Genomic DNA, 13,876 nt, shown 5'->3' with positions numbered 1-13,876 from the left:
TACTACCTTTCACTGCTGATTACTACGACTACTACTACTATAAACTACTTACCTACACTACTACCTTTACGCTATTACTACTACTAACTACTACTACTACTACTACGACCACATACTACTACCACCATTACTACTGCTATTACTACTACTACTATAAACCGTACTATACCTACTACTGACTACCTTTTACTGCTATTACTACTACTCCTATTCCATCACCACCTCAGTCAGAAACTCTCCTCTTCCCATTCCCCACCAGAATCCTTTCCCATTTACTCATTCCTTTCTCCCTCTGAATCTCATCCGTCAGTCCAAACCATCCTCCTGTCAGTTGGACCCTCTCCCCACATTCCTGGTCAAAGCCCCCCCCCCCCCTCTCTGATTCCCATGAACCATCATCCACTCCTCTCTCATCACTGGAACTGTTCCCTCATCCTTCCTCCAATCCTAAAACACCCGGTGCTGATCCTTCTAATCTCAATAACTTCTGTCTTCATCTATCTATAAAGCAAAAAGGTCTGTGTACGTGCGTGTGTGTAACAAATACTCTCCCAGACGCAGTATGAGGTCGACCTGAAACTTAGTCAACTTGTTCCAAATGCCCCAAGTGTGTGTATCAGTTATTTTGGAGTAATTTGGTGCAGAAAAACATTACAAACATTAATTTTAGGATTACGGCCCTCTTGGGAATGAGCGCGGTATTGAGCGCACAACTTCTGGTTCCAGGTTCATGATGTCACTGTGTCGCAGTTTGTTTGGGTTAAAAAAAAAAAAAAAAAGAAGATCAATATTAAAAACTTTTTTGTACTGATAAAGTTATTCAAGTTAATATTTCAGGGTTATTTAAAATTATTCCCGTAATCCCAAACTTCCTTTAAAATACGCGGGTCACGTACTTCACTACCACTATTATTACGAATACTACTACTACTATACCTACTACTACCACTACTACTACTACTACTACTATTACTACTACTACTATCACTACTCCTACTATTACTACTGCTATACCTACTACTACTACTACTACTACTACTATACCTACTACTACACCTACTACTACCACTACTACTACTATACCTACTACTACTATACCTACTACTACCACTACTACTATACCTACTACTATTACTACTACTACCACTATCACTACTACTACTACTATACCTACTACTATTACTACTACTACCACTATCACTACTACTACTACTATACCTACTACTATTACTACTACTACTACTATTACTACTACTACTACTATACCTACTACTACTACTATACCTACTACTACCACTACTACTACTACCACTACTACTACTATCACTACCACTATCACTACTACTACTACTATCACTACTACTACTACTATCACTACTACTACTACTGCTATACCTACTACTACTACTACTACTATACTACTACTACTATACCTACTACTACCACTATTATTACTAATATTACTATACCTACTACTACTACTACTACTACCACTACAACTAGCATTACTACTGCTATACCTACTACTACTACTATACCTACTACTACCACACTATTATTACTATTACTACTACTACTACCCCACTACTACTATTACTACTACTACCACTACAACTAGTATTACTACTGCTATACCTACTACTACTACTACTATTACTACTACAACTACTATACCTACTACTACTACTACTACTATACCTACTACTACCACTACTACTACTACACCTACGACTACTACTACCACTACTGCTACTATTACTACTACTATACCTACTACTACCACCACTACTACTACACCTACGACTACTACTACCACTACAACTAGCATTACTACTACTATACCTACGACTACTACTACTATACCCACTACTACTACTACCACTATTATTACTACTACTATTACTACTCCTACTATACCTACTACTATTATTATAAGGACTACTACTATAGCTACTACTACTACTACTATTATTACTACCACTATTAATACTACTACTACCACTACTACTACACCTACTACTACTACTACCACTATTATTACTACTACTACTATATCTACTACTACTATTACCATTACTACTACTACTACCACCACTACTACTATACCTACTACTACCACTATTATTACTACTGCTACTATACCAACTACTACTACTACTACTGCTAGTATACCTACTGTTACCACTATTATTACTACTACTACTACTATACCTACTACTACCACTACTACTATACATACTACTACCACAACTACTACTACTACTATACCCACTACTACTATTATTACTACTACTACTACCACCACTACTATATCTACTACTACTATTACCACTACTACTATACTTACTACTACTACTACCACTATTATTACTACTACTACTATATCTGCTACTACTACTACACTACTACTACCACAATTATTACTACTACTACTACTACTATTATATCTGCTACTACCACTATTATTACTACTACTACACCTACTACTACCACTATTATTACTACTACTACTACTACACTACTGCTACCACCACTACTACTACACCAACTACTACTACTACTTATACCTACTACTGCCACTATTATTACTACTACTACTACTATACCTACTACTACTACAGTACTACTACTACTGACATCATATCTCATTACTAGATTCTGACACAGCTCAAACAAATGATTAAACATATCAAAGATCTGATTGTGAATGACATGGTGAAGGTCTGGAATGATGTTAGAAACTATTTGAATGAACCAAACATTGTATCACAGTTTAGTTGAGTCTGGGTTAATTAGTGGTTTGAATGAAGTGAGTGAGTGAGTGTTGGTGGTGGTGGGAGGGGCCGATGTCGCACTTTGGTAGCCTTGGTTCTGTCAGTCTGCCTCAGGGCAAACGTCACTCCACGTGCTAATAAGGAGTAGAAAGCCCAAGGTATCAGGTGTGCCCCGCGCTGCGCTTCCAAATGCGCCCTCATTCCATTTAGCGTGTTTCCCTCTAATCAATATGCATAGTAGGCGGAGCTCCCAGGGGGAGCAAAAATATAGGATAAGGACATGCAAATAAATGTATGCAGGGGGAGCAATGTGATTCACCAAATCTGGAACTGTTTGCGGTGATTGAAAATAGTACGACTGAGAAGGAGGTGCAAACACGCACGCAGAGATCATCACTGCAGTAAATGTGGACAGAAAACACAACGGAGATGGAAAAAAGGCTGTGTGTGTGTGTGTAGAGATGGATATATGTATATGACCATGGATCAATATCGCTTTGAACTCACTGCTCCACTGATCTCTTCTCAGTCCATGTTTTAACATCAAAGCCTCGTGTCTAATTGATGTCAGGCCAGAATCAGCTGATCAGATGCCTAAATTAAGCTTGATCACTGATGGTGACATATGAGCGTGTGCTGACACAGCGCTGCTCAGCCCTACTAGATGATGGTCAGTAGATCATCTTCAAAGAATGCAGACTGATTGACAGACTGTGTAGCTGTATTAACTCAGATCAATGGTAGATCAATAGGACGGTTTCTGTGCAAATCTGCCTATTTTTTATGGACTGATCAGAGCAAGTTACAGGACCAAACGGAGCACCCACAATAAACGAGGGGGTAAAATATCATTAGGTTTTAAAGTTGTTTAAAAAAAGTGTTTTTAAAGAATATCTCTCATAAATCTTGTCTAGTATCAGACTGTTCGGGAAAATACAATCTTTGCTTCAATGGTTATAATCTAACTGTGTTCTGAGTTATTCACATATTTCTCTTTCCAAAAGTTTCCATTCAAACTCATAAGAACACACCCACTGACAATCCACAACCCATGAACCACCCAAACAATTTAATTGGCTCCCGAAAACACGTCGACCAAATAAGTGTTTAAACCACGATAAAACCAAAGCACAAAGTTCAAATCACTGGATTTTCGGTGGTGCTGGTCGCTCCAGCCCCACTGAGGTGTATGTATGTCTTCTTGTATCTTTTTATTTTCTTTGTGACCTCAAAGTGTTTTTATTTCCTTAAATAAGCTTGCATGTCCAGAGAAGAAACCTCCTGTTGTAACTGCTGCTGAACCAAACCAAGAACTAGACTTCAAGAACCAAGACTGCTCTGAGCCGAACACTGAAAGCCCACGAGAGAGCAAACCATGCAGCTGGAACTAGTCCACGTAAAGAATTCACAGCTAGAACCAGAAAAACTGCTGCTACTGAACAACCATTGAAAACCCAGCAACAGACCAGACAGGGCCCAGAAACAGTTTCTTTGGACCCACTCCAAGGCCGAGAACCAAGCTTTGCTGCTACAGACTTTCTTCGCCAGTCGCTCTGCCCAAGAGAAGAACCACAGACTTCAGAATCAAGTGATTGGATCAAAGTTCCAATCGGGCCTAATGTAACTACAGCCACATGGTTCCACACGCACACGCATACAGTGAAATCATGATACTTTTCTTTATTTCTTTCTTTGCTAAGCTTTTACCTTTAAAGTGTATATAACTGTATCCTTCCCTTAGTGAGCGTGTTTATGGCAACAAGACACGTTTAATTTGGACAAAAAATACTACTTCAAATATTTACAGTAAGGAAAGCAGCAGAAGTGATGTGGACAAACTCAGAAACGGAACAAACCCTGACATTAACATAACCACAGTGACTCAGTGAAGATTGAGACTAAACAGAGACGTTGGTCTCAGTGAATCATCTCTGGCAACACACACGTGTTTGTACAAGGTTTCACCGCTCAGTCCTGAACTTAACGTTCCCTTAATGTTCCCCTAACGTCTAACGTTCCTCTAAAGTTCTCCTAAAGTTCTAATGTTTTAAAAGTTCTCCTAAAGTTCTAATGTTTAAAAGTTCTCCTAAAGTTCTAATGTTTAAAAGTTCTCCTCCATATCTGTGAACTCAGTAAAGTTCTGTGAACGTCAGCATTTAAACTAAATCCTCCTCCTGAAACATGAAGCTCCAGTTAAACAGATATTTATGGAACACATGCACATGTCTGTGTGTGTGTGTGTGTAATAATTTACTGTTGGAAAGGTTTAAACGTTCCACTGTAAATCTTCTTCTAATGATGTCACACTTGATGTTACAGCACTAAAACTTGTTCCATAGAATTAGATTAATTTAATTTATTTTCCTCAAGAAAATAAAATTGAGGATGGAGGGGTTGAAACGCTGCAAAAAGACAAGCTGAAAAATGTTAAGATAAGTTAGAAAAACATTGAATTATGTGAACAAATGCTAAAGAAAAAAGCAAAGAAATCGAGCATAGCGTTAGTTCAGGCAGGCCACGGACATCAAGCCAGCCACACCTCCAATCAACCGACAGCCTAGATTGGCTCCTTATTGGTCAAAGCATACAGGAAGCACTACTTAAATCGCAACATCTGCCTCTTACGACCTCAGCAAGCATCTCGCAACCCACCTCCAACCCAACTCCTCCAGGTCAGTATGTATCCAACTAACTGGGTGCCATTTTTGTCATTAACATATGCTCTGATCTGTTCCAGGGGGTTTCTGCTAAACCGCTCTCCTTGCTTTAGGCTTTAGCCAAGGCTCAGGGAAGGTCAGGGAGGAGTGCTCTCCCTACCTCCGGCTTTCCTCGTGAGCTTGTGGAAAGGGCAAGGAGGTCCCAGAACAGACCCATACTGCCAAATATACGATGCATGCATATCCATGTACAGTGCTCAAAGGCACTATGTAAATAAAAATTCACATTTATTGTAAATAAATCATTTATTTTGACTAAAGCGGTTCTGACTTAAAGTTGAAATTAGTTGAAAAAGTTGAAGAAACCTGAAATGAAACATGTTGAAACATTTTGTAAAAATCTAAATACACTTTTTTCAAAAAGTTAAAGAAGAAACACATCAAAATAGAATAAAAGAAAAGAGTAAAAAACATTTGAAAAGGTTGAAAAAGTTTAGGAAAAGCTCAGTTGAATCTAGTCAGAATAAAATCACTAGTTTAAAACCATCAGAACCAGTGTATGATCAGCAGTATTAATGATACATTACATTCCTATAATAAACTACAGAAATGTCACGTAATATAATTTAACATCTTCAACAGAATAATTTGAAGTTTAAGTTCATTTTAAACTACATTAACTAGTACTAGTTCACACGGATCTTCAATACATCACTGGAGCTGTGTGAAGTACCATCCCGCTTCAAAAGCTCCAGCATCATCCCAGTCCCAAAGAAACCTGCCATCACAGGACTTAATGACTATCGACCCATTGCCCTGACGTCCGTAGTCATGAAGTCCTTTGAGAGGCTGGTACTGAGCCACCTGAAGTACATCACAGGACCCCTGCTGGACCCCCTGCAGTTTGCCTATCGGGCAAACAGGTCTGTCGAGGATGCAGTCAACATGAGACTGAACTACATCCTGCATCACCTCGACTCCCCAGGGACCTACGCTAGGATCCTGTTTGTGGATTTCAGCTCTGCGTTCAACACCATCATCCCGGTCATCCTTCACCAGAAACTCACCCAGCTCACAGTGCCGGCCTCCACCTGTCAGTGGATCACCAACTTCCTGACTGACAGGAAGCAGCAAGTAAGGCTGGGAGGCATCACATCTGGCACCCGGTCACTCAGCACTGGCGCCCCTCAGGGGTGTGTTCTCTCCCCACTGCTATTCTCCCTCTACACCAATGACTGCACCTCAGGGGACCCCTCTGTGAAACTCCTGAAGTTTGCAGACGACACCACCATCATCGGTCTCATCAGGGATGGGGACGAGTCTGCCTTCAGACGGGAGGTGGAACAGCTGGATCTCTGGTGCAGTCAGAACCACCTGGAACTGAACCTGCTCAAGACTGTGGAGATGACAGTGGACTTCAGGAGAAATCCCCCCCCACTCACCCCCCTTACCATTCTGAATAGCAAAGTGGCTACCGTGGACTCCTTCAGGTTCCTGGGATCCACAATCTCACAGGACCTGAAGTGGTCCTCCCACATAGACACAACCAGGAAAAAGGCACAGCAGAGGATGTACTTCTGCGACAGCTGAGGAAGTTCAACCTGCCCCAGGAGCTGCTGATAATGTTCTACACCTCCATCATTCAGTCTGTTCTGTGCACCTCCATCACTGTCTGGTTTGGATCTACAACCAAACTAGACAAACACAGACTACAAAGGATAATCAGGACTGTAGAAAAGATCATTGGTGTTGATCTGCCCTCCATCCAAGACTTATACCTGTCCAGGGTCAGGAAACGGGCAGGTAGCATCACTGCAGACTCCTCCCACCCTGCACACAATCTGTTTAAACTCCTCCCCTCCGGCAGACGCTACAGATCACTGTACGCCAAAACTTCCCGCCATAAAAACAGTTTCTTCCCTCAGGCTGTCACTGTGATCAACACTATACAGTCATAGAGTGTCAGACCTGTTTCTGTTACTGTGAAATAACCTGGAACTAAACATATCAACCCTGGAACAACCTGTCACTGTGAATGTTCATGTACATAATATTTTCATTTAAATGTTCACCTATTTGCACTACTCATCAATGCACTACTGCACTACTCATCAATGCACTACTGCACTATTATCTTATTATTGTTATTATTGTATTCTTATTTTATTTCATTATTATTATTATTATTATTATCTTGTTATTTTTATTTAGTTTGCACATATTAGTCTAACTACTCTTATATTTATGTTTATACTTCTTTTTTCATTTATTTTTCTTTATTTTATTTACTTTTCTTTATTCTAGTTGATTGTTATTATTTAATGTTATACTACCTGAGAGAGCACAGGTCACCAAAAGAAATTCCTCGTGTGTATTCATTCACCCCTGGCCAATAAAGTTGATTCTGATTCTGATTCTTCTTCTACTAGTTTAATTGGTCCCATGAGGTAACTGTGCTGCTATTGGCTGAGAACAGACGGGACACGCCCAGGGGGCAGAGCTACCTGTGAACAGGAAGGTGTTGGTGTGTCCTCCAATCACCACGTCCACCCCGCGGACCCGTCGAGCCACCTCTTGGTCCACGGAGAACCCAGAATGGCCCAGAGCCACGACTTTATTCACGCCCAGAGTTTGAAGTTTATTCACCTGGAGCTGGAGAGAGGAAACCTCGTCCTCAAAGACCAGCAGAGAACCTGCAAATTACACACACACAGAACCTGCAAATTACACACAGAACCTGCAAATTAGGAATGTGTGAGCATCCTGAAAGTGTATTTCCTGAGGCCCCTGTTCAGGGCCCTTAAATCCAGGATAGGACGGATCCCGGTCCCCTCCCCGTTACCAACCGGGAGGGACCACGCAGCTAGCCCTCGTGCAGCAGAGAAGCGATCTCCTCTCTTAACACACAGGCCGAACCTCCTCGGGCCTGTGAGTGTAATACACCGGCGAACCGCGAGGGAACAGATGCAAACTGCAGCCTGTATCCCTTTGATATTGTCCGTAACACCCAGGGAGGAGCAGTGAGCGCTCTCCACCCATCTATCCTCAGGGAAAGAGAGGTCAAGCGCTCCGGCTTCCTCACCGTGAGAGGCATCATCCGCAGAACGGTGGCGCCCTCTAGCGGAGGCTGTTGGCACTTTCACAAGATGTGCCCCAGTCCTTTCTAAAAAGTCAGAGCTGGTGAACAAGGAACAGTCAGCTGTAACATTGGGGGAAAAGAAGAAAGCGGTCAGGCCGACTTTTTTCTTTCTCCGTGCCTTATTTACTAAAGCGTATACGTATAATAGCGTTAACCTAAACACTAGGAAAAAAGCTCTAAACCTAAAAATAGGAACTAAGAACTAGGATTATATAGTAGAATACCAACATTATATTCAAACATGATCCACCATCTACACACATAGCTCCAATGGGCTGCAATGAGATGTTTTGTCCAGGGACACGATTGTGCCAGGTTGTAGACAACCCCCCACTTCTGTTCCTTGTTGCATACCCATCATACTGCTCACACTACTTCACACCATTTACACTGATATCCACCCCATATATACTGTATATAGTTTTTCCTGCAGTCTGTGCCTTCTCCTCGCCCTCTGCTCTCTTTTCTGTTTCAGGTGTCTTGATGCTGGAGATAACTAGTCTGGAACACTCGGATGGACTATCCTTCTATCCTACACTGTTTGTCCTTCTGTTCACTAACCCCAACCAGTCTAAGCAGATGGCTGCCACCTCTGAACCTGGTTCCACTGGAGATTTCTTCCGATAAAAAAGAGGGAGTTTTTCCTTCACACCGTCGCTAAATACTTGTTCATGTGGATCTTGTTGGGTTCTTTCTTCTTTTTTACTATGGACTATATTTTGTTCAGCGCTTTGAGATGACTTTGTTGTATTTTGCGCTACATAAATAAAGCTGAATTGAATTGAATTAAATATACACAGAGAACCTGTGAATAACCAGAACCTGAAATGTTCTCCTAGTGGAATCATCGCTCACACTCACCTGGTTTGGACAAAGAGGGCGTTTCTCTGGACGTGTAGCCGACCACGCCCACTTTCTCTCCATCGATGGTGAACACCTTATAAGGCAGGTAGGCGGAGCCAAAGGTGGAGGCCAGGCTTGAGTCAGCTCTGATGTTAGCGCTGAGAACAGGACAAGCTAACATCTCCATGAACGGCTTCATCAGACCCTCCACTCCGTTATCAAACTCATGGTTCCCAAAAACCTGCAAACGGTCCAAAGACAGACTTAACCTGAAAGTCAGTTACCATGGAGACGGCTCCACGTTCTCAGAGTCAGTAAATAACTTTACTTTGAAAATTCCTTCAGCCACGATCTAAAGATCTTTGTTTTTATTTGACACCAGTACACCATTTGACATCAGAACCAGTACCAGTGACACCAGTACCACTAACACCAGTACCATACCAGTACCAGTGATACCAGTACCACTGACACCAGTAAGACAGACTTAACCTGAAAGTCACGTTACCATGGAGACGGCTCCACGTTCCCTGAGTTAGAAACGTAACTTTACATTGAAAATTCCTTCAGCCACGATCTAAAGACCTTTATTTTTCATCATTGATGATCATTTGACACCAGTAGCGATGACACCAGTACCGGTGGTACCAGGTTCCTGTCTCATGGAACGTTCACGTTTATACAGATCTTTGTTTTGGATAGATCCTCTATGTTATCCAGGTTCTTCAGTGAGATCAGAAATCATGTACCAGTAGAAGCATGGAGCACATCCTGGTAAGTTCTAAATGGTTCTCCCTCCATGACTGTTCCATGGTTCTTTGTGGGTTCTTTAAGGTTATTTAACGTACTTTATTAGTTATTTAAGGTTTGTTGGATTTTTAAGTTCTTTATGGGTTTTTGGAGGTTCTTTGGGGTTCTCCTACTGGCTGTTCCATAAGTACTCAAGCTTCTTTTGGGTTTTTTAAGGTACTTTTAGGTTCTTTGTGGGTTATTTTTTCGGGTCTCTAAGGTTCTTTAGGGTCCCCCGTACCCGTTACAAGACCAGAGGAGATCGCTCCTTCCAGGCGGTCGTGCCAACGCTCTGGAACAATCTTCCGTTTTCCTTGCGTTTGCTTGATTCCGTTGATGCTTTTAAGTGCCAACTGAAAACCTATTTGTTTCAGAAAGCATTTTAAATTCCAGTGATAAAGGGGTGTTTTATGACCATCATATTCTTGTGACTGTAACTGTAATTTGTATTGTATTGTATGCACTGTATGTATTGTGAAGCACTTTGTGACTTCTGTCTGTAAAAGGTGCTATATAAATAAATATTACTTACTTACTTAAAGTTCTTGGGGGTTCTCATACCATGGCTATCCCATGGTTCCTTAAGATTCTTTCTGAGTGCTTTTAAAGTTAAGTGCTTTATTTTATTTTAAAGTTCTTTGGTTTATTTTATGGTCTGTATGGGTTGTTTAGGTTTTTTAAGGTTCTTTAGGGTTCTTTGGGATTCTTGTGGGTTCTCCTACCATGGGGGCTAGGGTTATGGTTCCGAGAGGGTCTGTAGGGTTCTTTTGGGGTTCTCTTACCATGGGGGTAAGGGTTTCTTATTGGTCCTTAGGGTCCTTTGGGGGATCACTTACCATGGCTGTCCCATGCTTCTTTAAGGTTCTTTGGGATTTTTAAGGATCCTTAGGGTTTTTTTACCATGGGGGTTAGAGTTAGGGTCATATGCGGAGTTTGCAGGGGAATTGCCCCCCGTAGTGATCAAAGTTTTCATTCAAAAAATATAATTTACATAATATTCAAATATTTTTAGTGCCAAAAACACTGTGACTAGGAAATGATACAAATTGTGATATAAAATCCAAAGGTTCACAAAATAAAACCAACTAAAAAAGTTTTAAAGGACCAGCAGCCGATGACATTTGACGCTCCTACTTCCTGTAGCAGCTCAGAGCTTTGTTTGTTTACAACATGGCGGACACTGCGGGTGATCTGTGGACACATAAGTCTATTGTTTGTAGTGATGCACTGAGAAAACAAGTGGCTGGAACATAGAACAAGCTAATCCTGCGCTTAGTGCACACTAGTCTGGATATAAAGCGGTGGATTGAGTGATGTGATGATCTACTCCCTCCTCTGCAACAAAATCAACATCCACCGACCACGGGAGCACATAGACAATCAGTGAAGGTGGAATTACATTTTAGGGACTTTAAATGCCATAATCTATGTTTTTAATCCATATGAATCATTTTATTCTATCCTACCTGATGTTTAACTTAGTGATTGACAACTAACAGCTAGTCTATCCCTCCATGTTAAACTGTATCTCACATGTAGACCATGACCTCACAGGTCACGTGATGTACGGTCCTGTGCCATGAAGGAAGAACAAGCCACCGCAGGAAATGTTTTGAGACCAACTGTATATAGTGAAACAGAAATCCCACAGTCATGGTAAACGTTAGTGCTGTGTTTAGGTGTTCTAACAGTCTTTCTTCAGGATACCTGTGAGAACCACTCTGTGCTGGACTGACCTGAAAACAACAAGCCTGTACAGAACAGAATCTGCTGAGTGCTACAGCAAAGGTGTGACTGATTAACTGTATTACATCATCCTGGTCATTGTAGCCATGTTGTTTGTTACCCTGATGAAGGTCCTTTAACCAAAAGCTGCAGAAATTAAATAGTTTTATTTGCATTGATCCAGGTGTGCAGATCTATTTTTCACACAAATTTATGTCATCAATAAAATAGCTCAGATTCAGAAAACCCAGCATTACACACTCATATTACAGATGAATTATGAAAAATTAACCTACTTACCCTGGATTTAACCACATGGAGTCTGTTATGAATAAAAGCAGCCACAAACAAACTGGCTGTAAACTTCCAGTCCCTTAACTTTTCATATGTCTATAGTGTATGAGCTATAGATGTAAAGATGAGGTCGTTCACAATGTCAGGATGAGTCACTCCTAGGAAATAAGACACATCTTCATTCCATTTGTCAACAGGAACGTTGTAGGTTTCATTCTCACCGATCAGACCCAGTTTCTCCTTGTACTGACTTCTCTCAGCTTCTGGTAGAGTGTCATCATAATCTGTGTTCTCAGGACATATTGAGGTCAATCGTTGATCACGTGGGCTGCTTTCAATAAGCCAGAGTTTCAAACTCTGCCAATGGATAGGGTTTCTTAAGGGCCCTTAGGGTTATTTGAGGGTTTTCTTACCATGGCATCGTAGCGCAGCGCGTTCATGAAGTGCGCGCTCTCGGCTCCTTTGTAGAAGTTGAACCACGCGCTTCCCTGAAACTGATCTCCCGCGTCCAGCAGCAGCACGTGCGACTCACGCGCGCGGATCTCTCTGATCTTCGCCGCTCTGCGCGCTACGCCGCCGAAGCACGCGCCCGAGCCGCCGCCGCATCTCCCGGCGTGCACGCTAATCTCATCTACGCGCGCGTGCACGTCGTTGGTGTGCAGCAGCACCAGCTCAAAGGGGGCCACCGGGCGCGCGCACAGGGTCAGCACGAAGAGGTGCAGGAGCGTGCGGGGCAGTGCGCGCTGCGGTGCGTCCATGACGGAGTGAGGAGCAGAGTGTGTCCCCCCCCCCTCCTCACTGATGGAGACCCGCCCCCCTCATCAACAGCAGCCACGTGCGTTCAATCAGTCACAAAGATAAGAACGTATGGAGGCATTGGCAACTGGCGGCCCGGGGGCCACATGCGGCCCATGGACTCGTGTAGTGCGGCCCCCAAAGTGAGTCCAAAAAAGAGATTATTCTAATGCTGACATAAATGTAGATCATGTGACGCTCACATGTTTGTGACCCCGCCCCCTTTGATAAAAGTTGAACGTGAATATGAAACCATTTGCAGACATTTTGAATAAGATGAACAACTTCAACAAATGAAGTTTTCACAGACTGAATTGTTTATGTTAGAATTTTATTCGCATGTATAAAACTCATTGTTTCAGCTTCTTTGGGAAGAATTTTAAAGCTGAGTTTGTTGTCAACTTCCTTTTAAATGACGTTTTGATAAACTACTCCTCTCCTGCCCCTGGTGGACATTTTAACAATCAGCAAGAAACAGAAAGGCTTTGTTTGTTGAAAAGTACAAGTTTTAAAAGATCCACTGAAGCCCTGGTCTAATGGTTGTCTTAAATGACTCCACACACACACACACAACATTTCTAAACATACACACACTACACACACACACCACGCACACGGAGACACACCACAAACACACAGACGCACACACACACACACACACACACACACACACACACACACAGGGCGACAAAGACAACACACACGGAGACACACACACACAACACAGGCGACACAAACACCACACACATAGGGCGACACACACACACACAGGCGACACACACACACGAGACACACACACACGCACACACCACACACACAGCGACACACACACACACACACACACAAACACAAACACACAC

At 42.2% G+C, this 13,876-nt stretch overlaps 1 protein-coding gene across 1 annotated transcript in view; it reads right to left on the bottom strand.

Moving 5' to 3' along the window:
- nt5e (5'-nucleotidase, ecto (CD73)) overlaps positions 1 to 12,982 on the bottom strand; it is an 18,317-nt gene extending 5,335 nt beyond the window's left edge. Inside the window, exons 1-3 of the mRNA XM_028440695.1 lie at positions 12,635 to 12,982; positions 9,432 to 9,654; positions 7,936 to 8,124 (exon numbers count right to left, since the gene is read on the bottom strand). Of these exons, the coding sequence (XP_028296496.1) occupies positions 7,936 to 8,124; positions 9,432 to 9,654; positions 12,635 to 12,979 (757 nt within the window). The 5' untranslated portion in view covers positions 12,980 to 12,982. The remainder of the gene's footprint in view (positions 1 to 7,935; positions 8,125 to 9,431; positions 9,655 to 12,634) is intronic.
- Positions 12,983 to 13,876: the final 894 nt, after the last annotated feature.

This window comes from Gouania willdenowi, assembly GCF_900634775.1.
Source record: "Gouania willdenowi chromosome 24 unlocalized genomic scaffold, fGouWil2.1 scaffold_320_arrow_ctg1, whole genome shotgun sequence".
Taxonomy (NCBI): domain Eukaryota; kingdom Metazoa; phylum Chordata; class Actinopteri; order Blenniiformes; family Gobiesocidae; genus Gouania; species Gouania willdenowi.
Note: the sequence above shows the minus strand (reverse complement) of the source record. Positions and strands in the feature narration are given on the sequence as shown.